At 36.3% G+C, this 26,356-nt stretch overlaps 6 protein-coding genes and 1 long non-coding RNA gene across 10 annotated transcripts in view; 4 read left to right on the top strand and 3 right to left on the bottom strand.

Moving 5' to 3' along the window:
- The window catches only part of ash1 (histone-lysine N-methyltransferase ash1), a 27,865-nt gene extending 25,316 nt beyond the window's left edge, over positions 1 to 2,549 (bottom strand). For both annotated transcript variants that reach the window (XM_066389914.1, XM_066389913.1), the window contains exons 1-2: positions 2,264 to 2,549; positions 1,378 to 1,582 (exon numbers count right to left, since the gene is read on the bottom strand). In XM_066389914.1, coding sequence (XP_066246011.1) covers positions 1,378 to 1,581 — 204 coding nt within the window. In that variant the 5' untranslated portion in view covers position 1,582; positions 2,264 to 2,549. The remainder of the gene's footprint in view (positions 1 to 1,377; positions 1,583 to 2,263) is intronic.
- The window catches only part of LOC136408768 (uncharacterized), an 8,607-nt gene extending 5,884 nt beyond the window's left edge, over positions 1 to 2,723 (top strand). The window contains exon 3 of the long non-coding RNA XR_010752125.1: positions 2,544 to 2,723. This is a non-coding gene — a long non-coding RNA (uncharacterized lncRNA). The remainder of the gene's footprint in view (positions 1 to 2,543) is intronic.
- A 1,136-nt stretch (positions 2,724 to 3,859) lies between these two features.
- On the bottom strand, positions 3,860 to 5,989 carry Caf1-105 (chromatin assembly factor 1, p105 subunit). Of its 3 annotated transcripts, XM_066389319.1 has the most exons (7): positions 5,776 to 5,989; positions 5,432 to 5,618; positions 5,171 to 5,364; positions 4,989 to 5,112; positions 4,742 to 4,937; positions 4,269 to 4,691; positions 3,860 to 4,210 (listed from the first exon to the last, which is right to left on the bottom strand). In XM_066389319.1, exons 1-6 carry the CDS (start codon positions 5,896 to 5,898, stop codon positions 4,316 to 4,318), a joined length of 1,200 nt encoding a protein of 399 aa, XP_066245416.1. In that variant the 5' UTR covers positions 5,899 to 5,989; the 3' UTR covers positions 3,860 to 4,210; positions 4,269 to 4,315. The 3 variants fall into 3 exon arrangements, with proteins under 3 accessions (XP_066245416.1, XP_066245417.1, XP_066245415.1); XM_066389320.1 differs by lacking the exon at positions 3,860 to 4,210 and having other exon boundaries at positions 4,223 to 4,691; positions 4,742 to 4,934; XM_066389318.1 differs by lacking the exon at positions 3,860 to 4,210 and having other exon boundaries at positions 4,223 to 4,691.
- A 458-nt stretch (positions 5,990 to 6,447) lies between these two features.
- Positions 6,448 to 8,396, top strand: LOC136408149 (nucleoporin Ndc1-like). The gene has a single exon (XM_066388989.1). It carries the CDS (start codon positions 6,600 to 6,602, stop codon positions 8,310 to 8,312), a length of 1,713 nt encoding a protein of 570 aa, XP_066245086.1. The 5' UTR covers positions 6,448 to 6,599; the 3' UTR covers positions 8,313 to 8,396.
- Positions 8,397 to 8,522: 126 nt separating this feature from the next.
- Positions 8,523 to 10,820, bottom strand: Irbp (Inverted repeat-binding protein). The gene is made up of 3 exons (XM_066388990.1): positions 10,508 to 10,820; positions 9,590 to 10,449; positions 8,523 to 9,073 (listed from the first exon to the last, which is right to left on the bottom strand). The coding sequence occupies exons 1-3, from the start codon at positions 10,743 to 10,745 to the stop codon at positions 8,609 to 8,611; spliced, it is 1,563 nt and encodes a 520-aa protein (XP_066245087.1). The 5' UTR covers positions 10,746 to 10,820; the 3' UTR covers positions 8,523 to 8,608.
- Positions 10,821 to 11,455: 635 nt separating this feature from the next.
- LOC136408300 (pre-mRNA-splicing factor RBM22) lies at positions 11,456 to 13,279 on the top strand. The gene is made up of 6 exons (XM_066389199.1): positions 11,456 to 11,588; positions 11,692 to 11,775; positions 11,824 to 12,141; positions 12,197 to 12,341; positions 12,402 to 12,618; positions 12,674 to 13,279. Exons 2-6 carry the CDS (start codon positions 11,722 to 11,724, stop codon positions 13,224 to 13,226), a joined length of 1,287 nt encoding a protein of 428 aa, XP_066245296.1. The 5' UTR covers positions 11,456 to 11,588; positions 11,692 to 11,721; the 3' UTR covers positions 13,227 to 13,279.
- A 6,348-nt stretch (positions 13,280 to 19,627) lies between these two features.
- Positions 19,628 to 26,299, top strand: ZnT77C (Zinc transporter 77C). The gene is made up of 7 exons (XM_066388880.1): positions 19,628 to 20,033; positions 22,337 to 22,535; positions 24,727 to 25,033; positions 25,096 to 25,419; positions 25,468 to 25,646; positions 25,695 to 25,892; positions 25,941 to 26,299. Exons 2-7 carry the CDS (start codon positions 22,347 to 22,349, stop codon positions 26,175 to 26,177), a joined length of 1,434 nt encoding a protein of 477 aa, XP_066244977.1. The 5' UTR covers positions 19,628 to 20,033; positions 22,337 to 22,346; the 3' UTR covers positions 26,178 to 26,299.
- Positions 26,300 to 26,356: the final 57 nt, after the last annotated feature.

Consider the following 26,356-nt stretch of genomic DNA (forward strand, 5'->3'; position numbering starts at 1 on the left):
ACAAAAAATAGGTATTTTCTACAGTAATAATTAAAATAATTATTATACGATTTTCCATATGTAATATCTAACGGTCTAATATTTAGTTATTGTTGTAAAAGTTAAATGGGGAAAACTCAGAAATTGTCATAGGCAGACAAGTTGAAGGCAAAAGAAAAAAGTGGACGTTACGGGATGGACAAATAAATAAAGATGCTCAACTTTTATAGCAAAACGAAAAGACTGATGACATTCATATGAGCAAGAAAAAAACAAACAAAACTTTGCTTCGTTTCTTAAAAAAAAAGTCCTGTGGCCTGCAATTCAGGAGTTCCTTGGAAACTGCAAAGAAAGAGCAAAATATGGGGACAAACTAATGCAACAGGTATCACCTAGCAACACGTCTGTTTTAATTAAAGGAATGATAAATAAAATATCACCTTACCTTAGACAGACACATAATTTTTCTTCTGTACCATTTTGTCTTTGAGCGTTGTATTCTCTACTAGTTATACTTTCTTTTATCAGCTCATGGATTTGTATAAACTGGTTTTGTAAGCCAAAAATTTTTTCTATAGGCATCTGCAGGAAATTCTTGACATACGTTGTATTTTCCATGGGTACTTGTGTCACGTAAATAAACATTTCATCTGCTTTCTATTTTCGTTTTTGTTAAAAGATATAAAATAGCTGGATCCTTTATATTGGCCTCAGAATACAAATCAAGAAGAACGCTGTATGCGCTCATTAAAGACGTCTCCATTACAATAAAAGGCACTAAATTTGACGCATTAGGCAAGTTGAGGTGGATTGTTTGAGTTGCAACATTGCAACCCAAACAGAGTATACTGGGTTTGAGTTGAATTTGCACTGGGCTTGGTTAAAGATAAAAGTTGGGAGAAAGCATTTTCTTAAAATCGATTTAGAGACCGTCTACCATGAAAGTGAATCATTTTTTTTATATACCAGGTGTCTCTGAGAGGTGGTGAACTCAAGGGCACTTTCCTATTACATTTACTACTCTACAAAAACTACCGATCAATTAATCAATTCACATTAATCAGAATCAACATCAATACTTTAATTTCAAATGAAATCTCCTCTATATTCTTACTATGTTTAATCAAGACTTTGATGGAGAATGGATATGGAGAAAAATATAAGGTTTTATATAATTATTTCTAATTGTTTTCTCACAGATGAAAGATATTTGCTGAAATAACTATATAATAAAGAGAATGAGTTAGGCAAAGAACACACACCAAAACGTTTTTTCTGCAATGAAAATTTTATACAGGGTGCAAACAACAAATAAAATAGTTTAATAAGGATGACCTATCTCTCAGAGACACCCACTAAAAATAAATTAAGTTTTAAATTTCTTCCACCATTACTTACACTAGAATCTGCTTCAGAATCTTCACTTTCTGAGTCACTATCAACTTCATTTTGATTTTGGCTCAGCTGTGGAGGCTCAGCACTAAGTGCTCCAATATCGACAGTGGAAGGTAAGTCTGACTCTTCAGGTTCATCTTCAGGCTGGTGTACAACTGAAGACCACCCAGTAAAAAGTTCAGTTGTGGCACCATCATTAGCTGCCATTCTAAAAAATGAACATAATGCTACTAATAATGATTATTAATAACAAATTTATCTGAAAAGGGAAACCAGAATACATGTTTATTTGAGCATTTTGCCCAATTTAAGGATGGCCAAAAGGAGACTTGGAGATGACAGGAGATAAAAGCTTATATAAATGGCACTTGAAACTTGCCCCAAAAAAATGGAATGTGATTTTTAGTTTTCACATTTAGTTCCTTATGAAAAAAAATAGGTATGGATTGTATTCCTTGCAATTTGACTTTAAAGAACTCATTTAAGTAAAGAAGACTAAATCTGAATTAACTATGTATAGGCATTATATAGTTAACAACTGACACTTAGAATAAATAAACAAAGCTCATTTAATTTCAATAGCAATAGCTAGAATGGTAAACTAATAGAGAAGTCTGTAAAAAGCATTTAAAGCCTTAATATTTAGTAGATCTATGACAATTTCCAATGTGTAGTTAATAAGCTAGTTAAAAGCTTTTCTTCTATATAAAAGGTCTTAGTCTAATTTGAGATAGAAACGTTTCAGTAGTAAGTTTTTAAAAATTGGCGCTAAAGAGTCAAGAATGCATGCGCCATATTGCATATCTTCAGAAGAAGTTAACAACCAATTTATTATAAACTAAAAGAGTTAAATTCAGATAAATCGTATAGAACTACCTATGGCACTAACCTGTCAGGGTAGATTTAACATTTCTTCAGAAAAATAACGCAAGGAAACGGTAGAAAATCGAGTGAAAAAAGTCTATTTCCATCTTTATGACAATTTATGAACAAAATGGCCTCCAGCTGATGTTGCACCACATTTTTAACGATTTCATGGGTTTAGGGCTTCTGTCTTCTATAAGCAACGTGCACTTCTCACCACCGGTTACATAAAATATGAGTAATTCACAAAATGCATGTTGTACCGACTTTGATCTTTTATTTATATTTATTTTTTATTATTTTAGAGTCGACAGTTGCGCAACGAAACGCCACTAACTGAAAACTAGAGCGCCGACAATGTTGCCAAACTTCTGCGGGGGACGGCAGATGAAGTGAATAACGGTACTAGTTACGTTTTTCGGGTTGTTTTCGTTGTTAATTTAAATATTACGAATCGGCACCAAAATATATTTGACTGTCACTGATATATTTTGTGTTCCCGTTGTGTACCAATGATTACTAGAAATTTATTTATAAAATGTGTAACCGTAAAAAAATTCAGAAAACCGTTCGTGTGTCGCTCCCTCTATCGTCTTACATGCAACAATAGGACTTGCATTGGAAAATCTCTGATATGCAAGCCTAATATATGTGCTCAATTCTAATTATCATGGCTAGATGGCCCACAAATGCTGTTACATATAACCCATTCACGTTTTTTTTTCTTCGCAGGGCCCTTAAAGGTCCGGCCTCACATCTGCGATACAGGCAGGGGCTGGGCGCGAGACGAGTGTTCGACGGCCCACGCACGACGCCCGTTCAAAAGAGAATACAGGAATTTGAATGTTTTTGGCCTCACATCGACGAGACCTATCACGAATATGAGATACGTTCGTGTTCCTTTCTATGCTCGTCTTCTAATACCATTGCCACAATGGACAAATCAGTATTACTGAAATTTGAGAATATTCTTCCTAACAGCACTCTAGAAAGATACTCTTGAAAAGCTTAACAGTATGACGACACGGGGAACGCGACTACCAAGCTCGTGAGAATGTGATCTTGACATATACGGAGTGAAACCGGAACGATTCTCGTTGGTCACTCATCTCGCACTCGACCAGTGCCCGTATCAGGGATGCGTGGCCAAACCTTAAGGTGATATACTGAAAATTTCTTTATGAAGTCTGCTGATTTTACACCAACTTCGAAGTTCGCAGACTGGAGCTTCAAATTTCTGGTTCAGTCAGTTTATCCATCTACTTCTTTATAAACAATAGCTGCTTATGAAACCAATTAGAAAATACATCATTTTATGTGACGAGAGGGGCCCAGCGGTGTCCCAGTGATACGAAATACATAAAATAGCATTCTCTAAGGAGTTTCACACGTGTTTTTTTTTTACTGTAAAACCAAAAAATTATAGGACAATTGATACGTTTAAACATATTCAAGCTCTACCACGTACCTACTTTTAGAATTTCAGTTACTATGAAAAATTACCTACCTACTTTCATCAAGTAAACAATTGCGAAATGAAACGCGTTTAATCACCGGTTTTAATTAAGAAAACTGTAATTTTATTTGTCAAAAATAGAAAAATATTTATAAATTATTTATTAGAATTTTAATTTATATCACACACCTTTTTGCACACCCATCATACGCGAAAGATAAAAAAACTAGCATCTTCTAAGTAAATAAACAAACATTTTCATTATAATCTTAATACTTGGTACTTTTTATGTGTTAGAAGTCATAAATTTACGGAAAAATTGTCATTGTTGAAAATATTTTACATTCATGCGTTGGAAGGAAGCCAAAAGAGAATTTGTGGAGAATCCAATAGATGTGAGTGGGTGTGGAGAATTGTTGGCGAAGCATGAAAATGTTCACGTAACACATAAGGTGAATGATACCAGTTTGTTATCTTAGGGGAGAATCAACTTTCTGAGACTGGACAATGAAGACTCTAAAAAAAAAAGGAAAATTTAGAACGAAGAACATCCATTTTAGACAACCAACATTACAATAATTCCTCTGGGAGCTATATACATGCGTGCACAAGCGATTTTGCTTATGTACACTCACTAACATCCATAGGATCATCCACACATTCACTCTTGGCCTGTTTCCAAGGCACTCCAAGTTCATCCAATTTAAAGGTGATTAAGCTACAAAATCCATCAGTAGATGATGCTATTAATAGCAACCCATCATAGGACCAGCAGAGGTCCGTTAAACGAGTGTAGTGGATGTCTTGGAATCTCGCAATGGGCAACTTTTGCTGGGTGTCATATAAAATAATGTTATGATCAGTGCCCACAGCAAAAATCATGCGATAAGGCAGTTTTATTACAGGGTCCGGGCCATTTTCTCGTAGCTCAAATAAAACAGGGCAGCAGCATACCACTGTGCTACTATGCTTTGGTATGGGAAGTATGGCTACAGGTCTAAAAAGGAACAATTGTTTTATGATGTTTCCTAGGAGTGGCTTACTTACGAATTAAACTCATCCATGGTGAAAACTAAAGTGGCATTAAGGGCAGTTTTGCAGTTCTCAGTTTCCAAGTAGCCAGATGGGACTATTAATAATGAACCATCAGGTGTAAATTTCAGTCTTCTAAAGAAAGATTTAAATGTGTCATCATGGAAATATTTGACCTCCTTGTCTCTAAGAAAATGTCCTTCTGGAACTGCTTAGAATAGATATGAGGTGTGATATGAGATCTATGAATAATAAATAATACCTGCAGAGATTTTGCCTTTATGAATTCGAGCTTTAACCTTTTTCCCTGCAGTGTCAAACAATCTACAAATACGATCAGTGCTAATTGTGGCAATAAATTGATTTTGTGGGTCCCAAGCAACTCCCTAAGCGTAAAGATAAAAGACCTTAAACTCTCTTTCAACATTAGTTTTAAATTCTAACCTGAACAAACCCTTTGTGATCAGACAATATATGATCCATTTTCCCATTATTTACATCCCATAAAATAGCTGTATTATCAACACTTCCAGACAAAATCTTAGAGCTATCAACTGACCAACATATATCATAGATGTCTTCCTTATGTCCCCTTAAAATTTTGTGAATGATCCACGTTTCTTTGTCACCATTGTCACCTATTTAAAATTATAAATTTCAGTAGTCTCTCTCAGTTTCTCTTAATATCAAGATGATATATCTTACCTTCAACTAAGGAGGCAGTATCCTTTTTAAGCTTCCAGATGATGATATTAGCATCATCATCTCCTGATGCTAAATATTTCCCACAATTGGACCATTTGACACAGTTAACAGATCTCTGGTGCGTTGTAAGATCACATATTAAATTTTGATTTACTGCTCCAGTCTGAGCTATATTTAACTGCCATATCTGAATAAGAAATTGGTCAGCAAGAAATTTTATATTAGTATGGTGATTTTAGGTATTGGATCTCTGGCTTTTAAGTTTTGAAAAGTTAAATAAATATTTTAGCATGAAATGTGAAACTTTTATTTAGACTTGAGTGAAAATTAAGGGTGAAACTTACCAAAACATGATAATCGCCACCTCCTGAGGCTAACCTGTAAAACTGGTCATTTTCTGGATAAATATCTACCGAAAACACTGGCTCTGTGTTATGCCACGAAATCTCGGGTATTGTGCATTTCATGGTGTATGTTTAAATTTTTTATGCTTGTCTAATAACATAAAAGCTGAAATAAAAATAAAAATAACAAAAATGTTAAAATTGGTGGATTTTGCCGAACATGCCGCGAAAATCACAAACGAGTATCGAGTATTGTCAAAGTTAATATTGCTGACATGAATGTCACATACATACTAAGTATATTCCATTAGAAGCCATGACACAGAAAGGCAACAATGCAGCAAATTATAATCGCCCAACAACGCATAAATAAGTAACATAATATAAACAATCTAGATTAAGCAAATGGCAAAGGTGTTTGTTTTTAAGAGGTATTTTTTATTTTATTTATATTTTACTAATATTATTTGTTTTATTTTTTAACATCCCTGGATATCATCCTGCAAGTGGAACGTTTAAAATACCATTAAGCTTAATTTTGTTGTGAAATTAATTTGAAATTCCTTTGTTAATACATATTCGACACTTATTGCGATGTTGCTATATTATTTTGACAAACATTTTTCTGCTATGATTTAATTGTCAATGTCATATGAATAAAAACATGAAACATTTTCGAAAAGTTCATATCGCAACGGAAATTTCTCAAAGAGTTAAAACATTTAAATAACAAACTTAACATTTACATTTGCGAAATAGAATTAGTGCCTCAAACCAATGAAACATTGTTCTTAAAGTTTAGTCATATTCCTGGGAGGAATATAATGAAAATGTATCCTAACCTAACAGGTGCCCCACAGACTGTTACCTATAAAGACTTGCTTCTTCAGAAGTTGTCTTATGCAGTAATTTCAAGTGTATTATCACAGTTTATCATCCTGCAATTGTACGTGTTTTTTGCCAATATCAGTGTTTTACATCCCATGGAATGGCTTCTAGCAGCATTACATACTATGACTTCGGCCAACACTAGAGTCTTCATTATACCGTTTATTACCATAATATTCGCTCAAAGCATAACATGTGCCAAAGACTACAAAATGAAACCATCTTACAGTTCAACAAGATTCCAAAAGTTTCTTGCAGCATTTTCGGTCCATAATTTTGTGTTACTACTTCTTCATGTTGGTGTAGGGGCAATGTTAATTTGGTTATATTTATCCATATCCAGAAGCCCTTATGAAAATTTGACTGAACTCTGTATGGGACAAGTTTACTGCCTAAATGAGGGAAGTTTTTTCCTTATATTGAGTGGTTTATGGATAGGATTGTATTATTTTGTGAAGATATGTATGGCTGAGAAAAATTTAGCTTTTCCAGTGATACATCAAAGAAAATTCTTGCAGTTAAAAAGCCAGTTGATGCCTCTTATAAAAGAGTCTGTGATCCAGTCATTTTGGCCCTGCATTGTGTTTATAAGTTTTTATTACTTTTATGGATTTACTCTGAAAACGACCTTTAAAACCATGTTTGGACTTATTGATTATGAAGTGCAATCCAACATTTTTATATATTTTCGCTTGTGGTTCTTTGGAACGCTCTATTACACTAACATGAGTTTAATGAGATTCTACTTCAACTTGTTTCTAACAGAACCAGTGCAATTCCCCCTAGTTAAACACCCTTCTAACAGTCTGACTCTTCAGGAAAGTATAACTAACTCTGAATGGCCGATAGTCCAGAATTTGGCCTGCCTTGATCTCTACTTGTTGGCACAGTGGTCTCCAATAAGACGGCAAGTGCTTTTCTCTATATCTGTCCCAGGAGGGCATCCTCACAATTGGAATTTGCTGGTGGAGAACATTTTGAAACTGTTTAGTGAATACACCCAACTGCTGAACAAGACCATTGACTTGCCAGAGAAGCAGATGAAACCTCAGGTGATTCAAGCGCCTCTGATTCAAAGACCTGATCGATTTAGAAACCTGAGAAATATGGCTCTAGTTGATCATGACAATTATAATTATGATGTGGATGTGTCTAAAAGTCCTGTGGCAGAATTTTCATTTCCTAACAGGATATTTTTAAATGTATGCACTCGTATTACTGCCACATGGAATGTTATTAAAGTGGTGACTGGAATAAACTTTATGTTTGGGGAATTGCCACAAGCTAACATACGTAAATGCCTAGCTAATGGAAATTTGATTATATGGACTTCACAAGGAATTGCAGAACTTGTCACCACATCCCTAGAAGAAGATAAGTTTGGGGTGGTGCAAAAAGATCTTCCGGCAATAATTACTAGTTTGGTGAGCTTGAAGCAAAGCCTGGATAAGCTAAATAAAGTTCCTGCTTTGACAAGAAAAATGGTGGGATATGACAATTTCAATTGCAAGATGAAAGGAGCCGTAACTGCAGCTGTTAAAAGAAGTCTCTTTAATGTATGTAAATGCTTTGCTGGGTATTTAAAAGATGTACCACTGAGCAAAGAAGTGTTTTCGTATTTGGAGACTCATGTTATTTGTAGAAGTTAATCTTTAACCAATTTTTATTTATTTAGTTTTGATTTTGAAGCATCATGGTTGATTTTGTAATAAATAAAATGAAATTTGTGTTTTTATTCTTTGGGATATTTTATTTAATCAAATAAGATTTTCTGCAAAAATCAAATATTTAATAGAAAAAGTAAGAAACATGAAAGATTTAATTAACAAGAATATTTTTTCTGGTTAAACTAATAAAAAACACATTAAATGTTTAAACAACAACTATCCTAAATTTGGGTTGGAAAAGAAGTTTAACCCTAATACTGAATATCTAGGTCTTATTTCTACTTTTTTCCTCTCTTAGAAGCAGCACTTCCGCCGGCCTTTCGCTTTTCGCCCCTTGGGATAGCAGAGAATCCAAACAATCTTTCAATTCTAGGAACAATACTTTCAATCACTTCGTCCATACTTGTTATATCGCCCATAGGGTCTTCCACTTCCTCTTCAGGCAAATCCAACAGTTTCGACTTAACATATGCCTTCTTCTTGGAATAGCTCAGATTGCTGAACATTTTAGGATCGTAGTTCCACTTAAGTTCCTGTATTAAACTATTTACGGCATCTTTTTGTTCGTTACTTGTGTTGTATACAAGAGGTTTCGCCTCGATTAGGCATTTCGGCAATTTGTATTCCTCGCAAAAGGGAATATCTTTAATCATAAACAATTTTTGTTCGTTCGCATATTTTGGAATTAACTCAACGTATCTAACTTCGACCGGATGGCGGTATTTTTTAATGCAAATTAATACCTGAAAGAAAAAAGAATAAGCCTTATTGATATCTTACCAGCCGACCGGTCTTCACAGTGGAAGCGAATATATATCAGAAAACTGTCCAAAAGAAGTTAAGGACCTAAACGGCACTATAATGAAAACACCGGATTGTAATGACTCAGTCAGTTATGCTCACTGTCTAGTATATAGACGACGGTTCAGAAATGGGAACAACTATGATAGACATTGTAAATGTGTCGCGTTTTGCATAAATGTTATCCTCCAAAACGTCCAGAAATACTGTGGATGCGTTAAAAATAATCCTAAGAAATTATTAGAAATGCCGAATTCTGTTTATAGTAGAGTATCGGAAGTCCACTCAAGAACTGAAGCTATTGTCGCTTTAAAACTTAAAACCGGGGACCACTTATTGTCATGAATATGCTCAACAAGAGGCGAAGAGCGGTTTTTGTAAACAACAGTGTATTATTTATATATAGATGCAAGATTAACAAACTTTCATGCATAATCGAACTTTCTTTAATCACTTACCTTATTATTTTCGGCACAGTACTGCCAAAACTGTTCGAAATAATCCCGAAGCTCCTCAGATGGATCCAAAACTATCAGACTGACTTGATTAATAACCACTCCAAAATCTGTCTGCCTATCTGAGATGTACTGTAAATGGATTCCCAATGGCAGCTTGTTGTACATATCATACTTGTCTTTTAAATCAAACTCTAGATATTCTATGGCATCAGTGAATATTGTGAATTTCTGTTCTCGGTTTCTTACATCTGGATTTTGTTTTGCTTTTATTACGATTCTACCATCCCTAGTGGCTCTGCTAGTATTGTACAATTTGGCCTCTCGAATAAAGTTTACTTTCATGACTTTAAGAAACCTACCATAATCATTTTTAAAGGGAAACAATTTGTATTGTATTTTAGTGTAGCGGTAAATAAGCGAGTTTGATAGCTTCTGCACTAGACCATCTTTATCTTTACAAATTTCCTCACATGTTGGGGGTTTAGAGTACAAGTGAAACAGTTCGTTGTAAAATATTTTGTAGTCAAAATTAGGGGTCATGGGAATCAGTTCAAAGGTAATGTCACAGGGCTCAAAGGTTTTCGCCTCATTGAGGGCTACAAATTTCTTTTGACTATCACCCTTCAGTGGATCATCATCATTGGTGATTAATATTAGTATTCTTTTGTAATAAGCCGCTTTAATTTCTTTGAATTTCTTGCGACAGAGTAGAAAAAATGCTGCCAAATCAATATCTCCAGTTCGTTCATATGTAACACGCAATTCATTAGACGATTTGTTTGATATTTCTTTTAACGTTTTAATGGATTCAAGAAAGTTGCCTTCCACCTCTGTTAAACTGGCTTTCTGATCTTCATTAACTATTAAGAAAATGAACTATAAGACCAATATACAAAATATCAGATATTTTATGATTACCAAGAACAATTCCAAACTGATTGTAGTTGCTTCGACTTGTGGCAAATATTAAGGAGTCTGCTATCTCATAACAAGCCGTTATAGCCTCCTTAAATGGATGGGTTTCATTTCCCTCCGAGTCTGTGATAACTTTGAACATGCATGGATGTGTATCAATGGCTATTAATACAAATGATGGCTTGAAATTGATTGTAGTTGTATTTTCATACTCTTTAGATTCTGCTTCAAAGTCATTCATGGTGTGATTGGTACCCGTTCAATTCTACTTACGGCCCTACGGTGAATATTTACATTTGTGCTTACTGGATGGAAATTATATAGTGATGCTCTACCGTTCAAGTTGAACGTAGGAATTGCACAAGTGGGAAAAAGATCGCTTAAGACTTAATATGTCTCTGACAAAGATCAACGAAGTGCGTTGCGAGGTATAACTATATATCGTTATCGGCGCTGCGGTGGTGTTGACACTGTTGCCGATTCATCCTTGAAGTCGCGAATAATCCGACATCCGTCAAAGTGGTGTTGCGAGCCCCCCTTGTTCTACTAATTGTAAGAGGCTCATAAAGTTTACTCCCCAGAATGTTTCTTTTAAAAAATCAGTAAAACCGTTTATTAAGTTAACTTGTTAACCAATAGTAATCAAAAAGATTTTCAAATTTAAATGAAGTTTTTTCGAGTTTTTCTACTATGAAACTTAACGAAATGCCAATATAAGATTTGTCTTGTATATAATTGCCATGTATTTTAAAAAATAGGAGAATTAAAATTTTAAATAACAAACTATAGAAAGTCCCGCTGCACATATAGTTTAAAAAGTAGAAAATTGGGAATAGAGGGAATCGAAATAACCACACTACCAGCACCATTAATGCACTGTTGCCAGTTCTAATTTCACGTTCACTTACTAATAAGAACTTTAACGCCGAAGATGTCAGCGTCAATGTCAAATGCTAATATATGATTGTGGTTTCTTGTTTTTCTTTTTTTGATTGTGATTTTTTTATTTTTGAGGAATTCGGGACAATTTCCAGTTGGTAAATCCAATTACTCTACAATCCAGTAGTGCATGGAGTTGTTAATGGTATTTTTTATTATTTTAACATTATTTTATTGTTTATGCAAATACTTGCTTGAATACAAGTCCCTAAACCAACAGAAACACTATAAAGACAAGTCGTATTTAGTTTGATTTCCAGATCTGAGCAGGAGAAACAATGGCTACGTCAAAAACTACCAACACCTACAACAGGCAAAACTGGGAAGATGCTGTAAGTACTTCAATACTATTAGCAACATCCCCATAACACCTTTACTAGGATTTTCCAATACTATGCCAAACCTGTCTGGGAGACAACCCATACATAAGAATGACAAAAGAAAGATTTGGCAAAGAGTGCAAAATCTGCTCCAGACCTTTCACCGTGTTCAGATGGTGTCCAGGAGCTCACATGCGTTTTAAGAAAACTGAAGTATGCCAAACTTGCAGTAAATTAAAAAACGTTTGTCAGACATGCCTTTTGGACTTGGAATATGGATTGCCAATACAAGTGAGGGATGCTGCTCTGAAGCTCAAAGATAGTTTACCTAAGAGTGATGTTAATAAGGAGTATTACATTCAGAACATGGAGAAAGAAGTAAATAATTTAAAAATTAGGATTTTTGTTTTTATAAATGGGTTGTTGTTTTTAGCTTGATAAAGCAGATGCTGGGAGTTTAAATGCAAAGCTTGGAGAACCCAATGATTTGTTGGTAAGACTAGCCAGGACTGCTCCTTATTATAAAAGAAATCGGCCTCATGTTTGCTCCTTTTGGGTGAAAGGAGAGTGCAGAAGAGGTGATGTTTTTTATTACCTAGACAGTGATAGAAATATGTGATTAATTTATTTGGTTGCAGGTGAAGAGTGCCCTTATCGACATGAGAAACCGACCGATCCAGAAGATCCTTTGGCTGATCAAAACATTAAAGATCGCTATTATGGGGTTAATGACCCTGTAGCTGACAAACTACTCAAAAGAGCTGCTGCTATGCCCACTTTAGAGCCTCCGGATGACAAAACCATAACTACTTTATATTTGGGTAATTTAGGGACTCTAACTGAAGGTGATCTAAGGTGAAAATTGTTTTTTGCTAAAAAATGTGTGTTTATTTTCCTGAAAATATTGCAGAGATCATTTTTATCAATATGGAGAAATTCGCTCGATCAGCCTGGTTCCAAAGCAACAATGCGCGTTCGTTCAATACACAACTCGAGCGGCAGCAGAAACAGCGGCAGAAAAAACGTTCAATAAGCTGATTTTGGGAGGACGTAGAATTACGATTAAATGGGGACGCTCTCAGGGACGTACAGGGCCAGCACATCAACAAGCAGAAGAGATATACCCGGCAGTTCCAGGTCTCCCAGGAGCGCTACCAGAACTCAGTAACAATTTTTTCAATTTGGAACCTGGACACATTCCCTTACCAAGCATGCCGCCTCCTCCTTCTCTAATGGTGCCACCGCTGTTTGGTACACCACCATTGCAGCCATTTTTCTTTAATCATGGCCCTCCTCAATTGCCCCCCTTCGCACCACCAGTAGTTAACAACACTGGAACTAGTACGGCAACAACGTCAACCGCACCTCCTGGTGTCGGAGATGTTAGTGTGCCGCCTCCGAAGGTACCTGTGCATTATCCGAGCCAGGATCCTAATAGGATGGGAGCGATTCAACGAGAGTAAGCTAAAGGAGGAAGTTGTGTATTTACGAAGAATAAATAAAGGAATGGAAATGGGGAATTTGTTTAATTGGCTAAAATTTAACCCTCTTTTGTTATTTTTGTTTAGCTAGATCTATAATTTGGTATTTTGTCAGGAAAACCATCTTAAATGCAGAAATCAATTTTTCAAGTAACGCCAGTTTATCTATAAATTAAACATTGACGACTTATAAAATGATAACGTGGGATAATTTTTTTTCTAACATTTTAGCCTCCATACACCACCGAGTATAAGTAAAATCTTTCATCCTCACTCTTTGAAATCGAGGTTAACAAAGAATTAACACGTAAGATGTAATGATGACGTCACTTCCTCCGATTTCGCCGCCATGAGTTGGTGCTTAATTGGTCAAAAAGGATGAACAAAACGGTAAAATTTAATGCTACATCGACTTTTTCTAGGCCGTTGGGCGAAACAGTTTTGCGGCGTATTTATACTTCGCGCCACAGAAACGGCTGATTTACCAATATCAATCAACTTAAACGCATTTGCAGATAAAAAATCAGAAATACACGTATTTTTTTATTATTTTACCTGCTCAACATTCTTGATAACAGTTTAAATCTTTATTTCTTTATACTTCAAAAATGCAATAATTTAGAATTCGTCAAATCCCTTTTTTCGAGAGGACAGAGGGGAAAATTTTCTCAAGGTTCTAAAAACCGAACGTTGTATAACAAAAAGCTTTTTCAAAGACGATATGCGGTTACCAAATGATGATGCTTTAAATATCTTTTTTTTAACGTCTGAATACCAACATTTCCGCTTCAATAATTTCCTCTCGTGCGGCAATACATAGCAGTAGTATTTTTATATGCAAGTTTTATTATCAGACTGACCTCTCAAATTACACTAAAACGGGATGGCAGGAAATAGCATTGACTTTAAATAATCACAAAATTGGAAAAACCAAAGTTCCATTAGTTAAAATTACTGCAATTTCAAAGTTTCAACACGACCCTCGTAATCACTAAATGTAACACATCGGACATTCGATTATTTTCTGTTTCATTCATGAGCGGCAGTATCATGTTTAACTACGTTTTTCTCGTTATTCCTTTAGCTTGTGGCACACATCCAATAAAATATAGAGGATGCTTATTAAATGTTAAGTTTACATAATATAAGAATATTAATTATAAAAGAAAGATATGTATAAATAAATGAGAGAAATATAAAAAATAAACAATATCAAACTAGAACGACACATCCAGATTCTGAATTCATCAAGCTGCCTCGTCTGTATAGCAATCTGTTCTAAACGTCTCCATAAAAACATACTCGGAACATTCTGAAAAATAAGATCCAGATGTCTCACACCTCCCATGGCCTGAGTGTACTCAATTGAAAACCTTGAGGTGGTGAAAAAAATGGTTTTTTAAAGTTGCCGTTTTGTTTTACTAAACTGTTAAATGTGCAAGTATGCTACCCAATGGTACCTTCTTTCGCACTCAAGAAACAAATTCGAAGAAAAAGTAATCAATTATAGAAAATCGTTAAGTTAAAATTAAAAGTATCTACAAGCGGCGAAAATTTGTCTTGACCAAATGGTGAATACACCTACTTGGCTTTCATTAACGTTTATCTGGCTGAGTTAAATATGTTATGAATTTGAAGTTTTCCCATAGCAGTTAAATACTGTGTTTCGCAAGTGTGTTAAATATAGAACAACAAAGCAAGGAAAACCTGACAAAAGGAATCTATGAAACATAAAACAGGGAAGTAAACAAAATATAGGTCCTTCTGTGTTAAAAATACTAGGTACTATTTATACGAATCTGGTGCAAAATTATAGTATAATTTATAACTTTCTTCACAAGGACAAGATCCACTTAATATGCACATTACTGTTTACGTCCCTGACACCGAAGTACTACCAGAAAAAAGGTAGACTCCATCCAAATTTGGTTCAAATTAAGAAGTGGACGACGATAAAACCTCGGGAGCCGCGTTTATAAACAATTTAGTGATGAATGTTGTTGGAAAGTGAGAGGTGCGTTTGTGTGGGCTGCTGCGCTTCGCCTGGCATGTGCTCGACGTAATTTTATGAATGGTACACTATAAAATTTGAAAACCAGCATGACTTTGACGAAGCCTTGTTCAAAAAAATCTCGAAGATGGCTTGAAGGATAGCTTAAAGAAAGATAGTTATTTATTATAAAAAAATTGTGTGTTTGGTAAGTAGTTTTGCCTCTTTTGCTATTAAAAGATAACGACTAAGTTTCTGGATTGCTTGATCTTGAATTCCTGGATTTCGAAAATGAATGGTTTGTCGTGATTTAAAAATACTACCGGCACAAAAAACTTTTAGTACAACGTTAAAGTGAATTTCATTTTATTTATACGTTGGAGTTAATCGTTCAAAACTTGAAAATTGTCATCTGTGTCAGCGGTGGAGGTACTACATCAGGTGTTAAATCTTTAGGTCACAACACCCGGAAATGCATGTGTGCGCGAGGGATAAGATTACTGAGAAAGCACCTTAATACTTATCGATACCTTAATGCTAATAGACACATTAAGAACATGAGGTTTGCCTGTCTATCCGTAATAATTAATTATAACCAATGCAATGGCCGTAAAGCACATTTGTTAGGAAATTTCGATTTTGTAACTTTATTCCATGGCCCTATTTCTGTGTAAACGCTAAATATTCGAAACTTAAACCATGTAATACGATATATGATAAGGGAATTTTGAATTACATTAACAATATTTTAGTTGGTAAAAGGACCACATAAAGGGACCTCACGCTAAAAATTGTTCTGTTGAATTTATCCAAATGTGTCCAATTGATCGTCTGTTGGATGGGTAATAGTGACCTCTATTTGTTGACAATGCGTGTCGGGTTGTAGTGAACTTAGTGACTGAGTTTCACAAGGACTATTTGCTCCGACTTCCTTTAGGTTTCTGAATCACAGATTACTTTAGGTGATATCTTTTTGCATGGTAATCCGGATAGATGTATGACGGTATGATGGTTGGACTTATAATTATAATAGATATTCATTATAAATATTTATTGCGAGATATGGTAACCTTAAATTGACTCTATTGTCTGATGGATCTTGGATAGAGATGATAATAATTGAAATTCTTAAGATTTATCATTGGGATGTTCGGCAAATAAATAATTCTATTGTTTAAAATCAACCTTTTCATTATGATTATTCTTTCATATTCAAAAATATTTTGAAAGTTACCTTTAAAAGTAAATTGCTGGAGATGTTTTTTTTTCAAGTTTTCAGTTCGGAAAATACGTTTGTGGTTTCCATTGTGCTGAATTGGAAGATTTCTAATTTAACAAATATAATAGACCTTTCAACATCTTGCAATATTAAATCGATAGTTTCATATAGATTAATGTTTTGATTTAGGATGTCTTTGATAAAAAAACACATTTTCTTTGCTCGTTGTTTTCTGTACAATGAATGCAATTTGTTCAATTCGACCCTCTATTAATTTTATATTTTTAGCTATTTAATAAATTGTCAATTACACTTAAGGAGATTGAATTTTGCTTATGATTGACCACTAAATTATTTTGGTTTTATGGCAACTTGCTAATAAGGTTTTCATATCGCAATCCATGATCGGCGTCTAAATTTCTTATGAGACTGAGCCACTATATTTATTAAACCTCTTTTGATTCTCTGAGGATGGAATACAATTTGTTTATTTTTATCTTCCACTCGTTTTTGTGTCAGATTTAATATTTTAAGATAGTTAACGCAATCATTGTAGTATTTAATTTCCAACGTTAATAAATTTGAAATATTTTGTGACCTATAATGTAAATTATTAACTTCTTTTATAATGGGATTCATGTCGCTACAATGTATTAGTTTGTGAGTTTGCGTATTGAGTTTGGCTTGGCCTAACTAAACTCCTTGAGTACGCATGGCACGGATTCGTGCCATATGTGGATTTGCAGTTTATTTTCCGATATGCCTTGCACATTGTTCGAATGAACGCATATGCAGTCTAACACATAGTTAATACATCTGAGTTGATCTCTATATTAGAAAAAGTATTGCATATAGCATGAGCTATGGGGTGAAAAACCCTACGGCTCATATTACAAACAAAATTATAACTGTAAATGGAAAAGATGGAACTATCAGAAAACGTTGCGGAGTTCCTTTACAAATAAAAATTCGAAGAATTAGCTTGCACTTTAGTGAAAAATGTCGTGAAAACTTATGCCTTTGCGTGGGAGACTGCTTTGATAATTACCACACGTAATATTTTTTTCATTAAAAATATTTTCATGATTGTTCTAGCGTTTTTGTTTTTTAGCACTATATATTAGCATACGGATATATATATAACGGGATCGGTGAAAGCCTTTTTGAAAAAAAAGAATATTATTAATTTTTCTAGTACACAAACATTTGGTTTACTTAAATACAATTATCTAACTACCATTTTGCATCTTCATCTCCTTTTTGTTCTCTGTTTCTGTCCAGTCCGCTTTTCTTGTGTTGATACCGCATTTAGTCTTTACATAACTTATAAACAACCTTTTTTGACTTTTCAATAATTTCTAAGCTTTTTTCGGTGCATACACGAATCACAATTAAAAGCTCTATCCTCATTTCATTTATTCAATTTATTTACAAACAGGGCAATTATTATCTCATTTTCACTACAAAAATTACCGCCAGTCACTAGGCAACAATTCTTTTCATCCAGATATCACACTAACCATGTAATAGCAATTTTTACACATTACCGCAATAATTGCTTAATTGCTTTTCCTTTTATAACATTTATTACTCTCGCAGCGACAATTTATAATCCGATTCCGCGATGAATCTTAATAATTATCTCTTTGTTTATTGATACCTAACAACAGATATCAATAAGGAAACTGAAAATTTAATAAAGCTTTAATCATCATCAGTGAAAGCAGAGAAAAATTAGTTTGTGATAGAACTAAGCTGAAATATGTGACGGTGATGCTAATCTCAGCCTAACCCACGCTGTTATTTGGAATGGCAAATCAGTGGGCAATAGCCCACTTAAAAGTCTTTCTCAGATCATTGACTTCCAGGGACTAAAACTTGCACTTTTCTGCCCCTCCTCAAAGTCGCCTTCACTTATTTGGTTGTTTTGCATACACTCGCAGGGATAGATGTGCCATAAGAACCACGTTAGTTGATTGTGGCGCCCGGTACGAAGCCAACTTTTTAAGGCAAGACTTTTTTGTATTTAAATCTTTTTGAAATATGCTGAATAGGTATGTGGGCATGGTTATTACTCCCTGTGTTGTAAAATATGGGATACATTTCTGATGCAAATTTGTCTCGACATAGGATATACAGAGGTCTCCACAGATAACTTTAATTAGAGTTTTGAAAGTCACGAATAAACTGAAATTATTTTTCCTATTAGTCTAATCAATAGCATTTCTGACTGAATATTTTGAGGATTTGGCAAAACATTATCAGCATAACGTATACAGAAAGCCTGCCTTGACGGCCAAGTTTGGCTTTGCTCGTATGAGGAATTGAATAATTGTTCCCACCCCCAAGCATCATAATTTGCTCCATGCAACCTTGTAAAGTTAGGAAAACGATTCCGAGTGTATCTTTTTTTAAATTTACTTTGATCGATCAGAAAAGGTGAATATATGAAATCGTTACCTTGTTTAAATCTCCGGAATAACGTTGACCTCTCTGCTGAGCCGCAAAACATGCCCCGCCGATTCAAAGGCACGATTCTGATTTTTTTCATGTCTCTGCCTTTCGACCACAAATTCTTTTTAGATGATGAAGCACTTGAGGAGATTTTACCCTCAGGATGTTGCTGTTTTGCTTTCCGCCATGTTTTTGATGCGATTAGACGCGTTACGTCACGCAACTTCATTTATTGTACCTCTTTGGAATTTATATTCGACTTGCCGGAGTAATTTAGTAAACTTCGTAAAACACCATTACTTTCGTCTTTAGACAAATTTTTTGGTTTGATATTTCTTCTCGGCAACAACTCAATTTCCGTGGTAAAAAATCAACGTCGGCATTAACGGCGGGCGCGCTCAAAATTGGATCAACTTCTGAGAAGTTCTGAACTGTCACTAAAAGAATCGTAACCTATAAAACTGCTTATCTTTTGTTTTCCTAGGTAATTTGATTTGCAAATGAGAAACAAATGATCAAAACTGCCTCCTCTTGAGCAATATCAACGACTTTCAATTCTTGCAGAACTGTATTTTGGAACATGAGGAGTATTAAATGCACGACTGTCTTGATCTTGGAAAAATTGAAATTAGGCGGATTTGCATATGACGCAAATCCACCAAGATGAACACGAAAATTAATAAAACATCAAATCGCAGTATTTATATGAGCGGTTTTTGGGTTGCAAAAGAATTTTTCCAAGACTCTGCCGTGAAAGACGTGTCGAATTCGAATTACTTGCAGTGGCCTACTTAAAACCACCTAAAAGCTACAATTAGCTTCAAACGTTTTACGGGTGTTATATAAAAGATTTTTCGTTATTTACTCTTAGCTGCTACCAATTAGGCTCATTTGGAAATCTGAGAAAACGCTGATCCCTCACATAAGCTGAAAACAAAGGCCCGTTGCATTGACATAGCTATGCTCACAATCACAACATCTCTTTTCCACACTGCACCACTCAGTTAAACATTTCCTTTATCTTTCAATAAACAAGCGGAATAATAAGGACCGATTTCGGAATCATCAAATCATCAGCAAGAGAAATCCGAGCCATCATACCGTTGTCGGTTCACGTTAACGGCAGGTAAGTTTATCAAACATTTTGTGGGCATGTGAGATAATTAGCAATTAGGCTTAGACATCAATACATAAGTGCATAATGAAGACGTCCATTACTTTAATGAAAATTTCCGGTCAATTTCCTTTCGCGGTAACAATCGCTTGATAAGTATATAACCAACGCCAATTTGTCGATTTAACTCGATTAACATGGTGATTGATGCTTAGTGCTTGACAAACATTTTTGTGCTTGAAGAACTCAATCAAAACAAAGGCAATTTGATTATGGTTATTGCCATTATGTAAGCGACTTTGAGGGGGAGGGGGTACCCCCCCCCCCCTCCTCCTGGAGAGGTTTCCGAAGGTTTCGGTTGCGCCAAAGTTCGGTAGGAGAATCGATTACCTCGTTTCCATGGGGTACTGGAAACATTTTGTGGTAACGTGGATCCAAACGAAATCAGTTCGCCATGAAAACATGATAAATAGAAATATTAAGTTCAATAAGCAACTCTGAGCGCTTTGAGAATCGGTTCAACTCACACTCATCTAAATTCTACAAGGTGCGGCATATCACCATGGAGATATTTCATGGGACGATAGTACTTTGTAAAATATTAAAAAAAATGCTAATAGACCCATAATCGAAAACGCATCACTTTTGATATATACCGAGGGGCAAAATTACACACTTTTATAATTTTCTTTTGATTTACATTTATTTTTATTTTGAAAATTTTTATTAAATGTTGCGAATTGCTTCAGATAGTTGATAATTAAGCTGGATGATTTTTTTTCCCTTATTTCCTTTACGTTCTTAATTTGAATTTATATATATTTTTGTCAATTTTACGAAAATTGTGAAAAATAGGAAAATATTACAAGAGACCGAAAAGCTAAAGAATTGAGGAAGGAATTTAAATTTGGTATTGGAATTCATACAGGGTATTCCAAAAAAGGTACAAAGCACAAAATAGTACATAACTCGAAAAAACAACACCCTGTATATGGCTACCAACGAGATTTACATTTTGTTGTAAAAGGTCTAAAGGAAAATAGGTGTACGAAATTTCAAAAATTTCACTCAAAATTTTCTATATGTATATTATTATTATTTTTGCACATTATTGCCCACCAAAATATCTCCACGATGGTATGTTACACCCTATATATGTTTAAGACGGATTATTCATTGTTTTTTTTATTATTTTATTTGGGATCAACGCCTCATGCACAGGTAGAGGTGGCAGTGCACACAGGACCGGCCTCGGCAAGTCTGGCACCCTGGGCGAAATTTTTAATCAACGTCCCCTGCCCCCAAGAAAAACCGCCGATCAGGGAAGTCCGCCGCCCTTCCTGGTCTGCGGCCCTGGGCCGTCGCCCAACCGCTCCCCCCATAAGGCCGGCACTATTCGCAATAAAACTAACTGAGAATAATACTCGTCCTTTAGTAAGGTCTCGGACTAAAATCCTTGTTAACGTTTTGGTACAGAACCATTTTCCGAACCTAGGAATGATGATAACGAACGAGTGAGTAATGCCATCATTATCTGGTCATAACTAATTGCCCCTTGGCGATACGTTTTTTTCATTGAAAACCCCCCGAAATCCCCGCTGCAGGAACTATGCGTTTTGCGCAAAAACACGTGTTTGGATCCTCTGTAGTGTCCTCAAGCACGAGGAATAAAATCGAGGAGAAAGACTTTACAATTTAACTGCACTATGTTATCTTCTAGTAATTTTTTGAGTTAGTAAGACCTTATTATCTTCGTACATTAACCCGCAAGATAATGAATATAGATACCACAACAATTCTCCATACAAACTTCGTCATTATCATTACGGCTTTAGCTGAGATAACACATGTGTGTTAGTCGGCTGGTGTGGTGGCATAATTAGTATTTGAGTAGTTGCTGCCTTTTAATATTTAACTGATAATTTACATATCTGGGTATTTATCGAAACAATTGAAAATACAACCTCGGAGTCCTCAACAAAAATAACTTTGTTTTATGAGGGGCCTATAACTGAGATAACAAGATTCAATATTAATCACTCTAGAAAGTAACCGATAAGAGCTTTTGATAATTCTTGAATAGGAGTTTCAGATTTTATTCTCGTTTACACACTTTCGTCTGCTCGAGGTCGTCGGAGTGATCAAAAATAATACGAGCATAAATCTCGGTGATGAGAACACTGCAATATCCAGAAGCGCGCATTCCACATGTTTTATCTGCCATTTCAAAATAGATTTGTTTGCCAACACTGAAGGTTTTTTCGAAAGTGTGTGCGTATTTTCAGACCGATCGTTCATATCACAATGTTTCACAGACGATAAAAGATGCCCGTCAAAGACTTCTTCTGCAAGTTCCAGCCAATACAACTGTACGCGGTACTGACATTGACAGTGCTATTCTTCATTGTTGAACTCATTGTCAGTCACCTCACGCATGCGTTGACATTGCTGATGGACTCTTACCACATGCTATGCAACATACTGGCGTTAGCCGGCTGTATTGTCACCATCAAGGTAAGGACACCTCTTTGAAGCCTTATTAGCGGTTTAATGGCAGGCATTGATTAGAATATTAAAGCTTAATTGCCAGTCGAAATTATTGTTATTCTACGCGTAACCTGCCTCATATCCTCGACGGCCAATAAGCACCAAAATATTTTAATTAAAAGGTTCCTACAAGGCTTATGCATGCTGAAATGAGGCTCAACTTTAAGTTCTTAATAACTGTATATATCAGAAATGTACGAGCGATTTTTGGTCTCATAAAATTTTATGCGTGGAACTTTACTCGCCATATTGTCAAGAATCAGAAAACTATTAAAATATTTGCTTTTGGGGTAAAGTACCCTTCTGTCCCTTCGAAGAGGACCCATCCACACGCATCACTACCAATGGTACTGATGCCTTTCTTCCTTCATGTAGCTGCACAGGCGACGTAATAGCAATTAGATGCGGGTAGGATTGGGCGTGTAAGACATAATGATCTGCTCGTTCTACTTATCTATTTAAGCGGTACGACTAACATATCAGGCAAAACACATGGATGATGCCCAAGTAGGTCTCAATGTCAGACCACCATCATGTCTTATGCGACAGACGCGTCAAAAAGGAAACTTTCGTAGAGCACCCAACTTCAAAAAGGAACTATGTGGATATCTCTTGGGCTTTCTTAAGAGGCTCGCATGCACTCATGAGATTCACAGTGCAGTAAACTAGTCTTCAGAGGTTGTTAAAAAGGCTGTCGAAGGCAGCTAGCTGCCCCATAAGAACCACCCCATGATGGAGCACCGCACTGCAGAAACATTGGAAGAAAATCCGTGGGTTTTTCATGCCTCCGGAGGTGACTACAAACCTGCCCTCCGTGACTCGTGAAGCTCTGAGGCAACATAATTAGAAAATATTTTATTTTGTCTTGTGAGGATCTTGAGTCCCTATCTGGTATTGGGACACGTACCTACACTGCGGCGGGCGATAAAAGTACTGTCCGTCTCAAAAATGATTCTGCCGGATTTAACTTACCCAAAATAATTTCAACAAATTTTATAAGTTTTCTACTGAAGACTCGGGAGAGGATGATTGAGCGACACGTAAAAGAGGGACAACTAGAGCGCAAATAAACGGGGCTCTTGAAAAATGCCTTAGGGACCTGAATCGAGCGTGGGGATCTCCAAAAGTGTGGCGATCCTATCTCCAAGATCGACGATTGAACGGACGTTTTTGCAGAACTAGACACCTGCCCATGGCATGCGGCAGGCTAAAGGCACACATAGGCCGACGGAGAAGGTTTCTTCTTGAACTCTACCACTTCGGGTCCTTCTTTAAATGTGACCGGCCTACTGACTCGCCACAGTCACCTTCAGCGACATCACCATCAGATGGGTGTAGTCGAGGATCGCGAGTGCGGGCGATGCCTTGAAGACACCTTTACACGTGCTGACCATCAGATTTTTCATACGTGCCTAAATGCAATATGTACATGGTACGCCCATATTTTTCCAAGGATGCAAAGGAGTTACAGCCCAATGGACTCATCGGGTTCATCTAACTACTGGAGCTCCGTTTAGGCGGGCCGAATCTTAAGGCCTGCATGGGGCAAAGGCACTTCCTGCCTCTTTCAATCATTTAAATTTCATTCTATAAAATTTTGCTCGTGAAAGTTAAATAATCAGTATATTTGTTAAGAAAACCATACAGGGCTTCCTATGAAATAACCCATAATTATGCGCAATAATGTATGAATGCCATGCTATTATACAATTATCGTTCTGTAACATGAAAATCGAAATTTCTCCCTCAAAAAGTGGGTTTTTGGGTCGACTCGAATTAGTTACAACTTACGACTAAACGGTGAAATTTGATCTTATGAGTTTTTTGTTTCAAACATTAATTAAATTGGTTCCACCGCCATATTCAATGCAACAAATTGTCCTTTTTAAGAGATTTTTTCCGCCGCATTTCTCGTCATCATGACCCATATAAATTAAGAAAAAAAATCGACAACAAGCCATTCAGCGAGGCTTCTTTAACATGGGCAACACGTAACCATTAACTCATTTTAATGAACCACATGTACGGAATATTGACAAAGAACATACGCGTTTCTGATATTGCAGATAAGTCCTTATTGAATATTCACCATATTTCCTAATGCCTGAATTTAAATAGTGCTTGTGGCGTAATCAAGATTTGGCGATGATTTTTCCAGTATGAGAACGTGGGCAGCAAAACCGACTCAAACAGCGGCAAATCCGAGCCGCAGAACGTTGAAGAAAGCACCTTAAAAACTGAGTGCCAAGATCAAAAAGGCAAAAAGCTCTCGCTGGCCAAAAGCAAACAAGAAAATAAGCTGAGGAACACTTTCGGTTGGGCGAGGATAGACGTAATCACCATGCTCATGTGTTGCGTCTTTCTGGCCTCGTTTAGTTTCTCCGTGTACGTGGAAGCCTTACAAACCCTGGTCCATATCGACCATCAAGACGCCATGCACCAACCAGTCTCCGTTCTATGCATTGGTAAGTTTACGACCGAGAATTTCTCCCGTCTGCTTTGATGTGTAATATCGGCCTTGACCCAGGGAGTGCGGGTCTGCTCTTGCACGGACTCTGCTACCTCCTTATAGGCGGATTCACCTTCCATCAAGGCAGTTTTCTGTATGTAACCGAGAGCGGGGACGTGGTACTCAACAAGGTTGTCGTTAATGGCAACACCAAGCAACTCCACAACGCCATGAAAAAGCGGCAAGGTCTGTGGGAAATGACGAGGGATGTTGTGGGGTGCGTCTTGGTGATCGTTTGCTCGCTCACGGTGATTTTCATCGACCCGCAAATGGCCAAGTACGTGGACCCGGCTGTCGCTCTGGTGTCTTCAACGGCCATCATGATCTTGAGCTATCCCTACAGTAAGTACTAGCAGTTCAAATATGGGCGCAAAATAACGAGAAAAGCAGTCAAGGAAAGTTGCCTGATACTGCTGCAAACCATCCCGGACACGATCAACATAGACTCGATGAAAAGCGAGTTGATGAAGCATTTTCCGGACATCAAGAACGTGCACGATTTCCACATTTGGCAGATGACGGCTTCGAAAGTGATTTCTACTGTTCATCTAATTTTCGAAAATCCCCAGGTAAGATTCTCCAGATACATTCTAAATATTCCAACAACCGATCGTTAGGTGTACCACACAGTGATGAAAGACATAAAGGAATTCTTCATCGAAAACGGAGTGACCCAAGTAACCATCCAGCCTGAATTCTTCCAATCTACCTCAAGCCTCGAAAGCCTTGTGTCATCAAAAACCCCTAGGGACGAGTGTCTCATGGCTTGCCAAGGGGCTACGTGCAAGCTCAGCCACTGCTGCCCCAGCTATAAAGTAAGTGATACATCAGTTACGTTAAAAATACTTATGCCCTTTCAACAGGAGTTTGAAGACAACAAATTCAAATACTCATCCAAGGAGATAATAATGCCTATAGTGGAAGATAGGGCAACACCCACTTTGAAATCTGTGAGGATCATCGACGACGAGCTGTCCTCGAGCAGTTACAGCATTAACAGTTTGGCAAGCAAATCGAGCAGTGAGCGAACTCTCAAGGACTCAATGAAAAAGGAAGCGGGTAGGGAGGGCATTAATGAAGTTAGTGAGATTGTGAAATAAGTTGCTGATGTTCGTTTTAAAGCGTTCGTGATTAATTTTTTAAGTAAATTAATAACGGTCTGTTATCTGTGATGTGTATACTTTTAGATTAAGGAATGTGTGTGTCTCCCTATAATAATTAATTATCAATGATTTTCTAACTGACTCGTGGACGTATGGAAGAGAAAAATAAAACAACT

Source organism: Euwallacea similis, chromosome 4 (genome assembly GCF_039881205.1).
Source record: "Euwallacea similis isolate ESF13 chromosome 4, ESF131.1, whole genome shotgun sequence".
NCBI lineage: Eukaryota > Metazoa > Arthropoda > Insecta > Coleoptera > Curculionidae > Euwallacea > Euwallacea similis.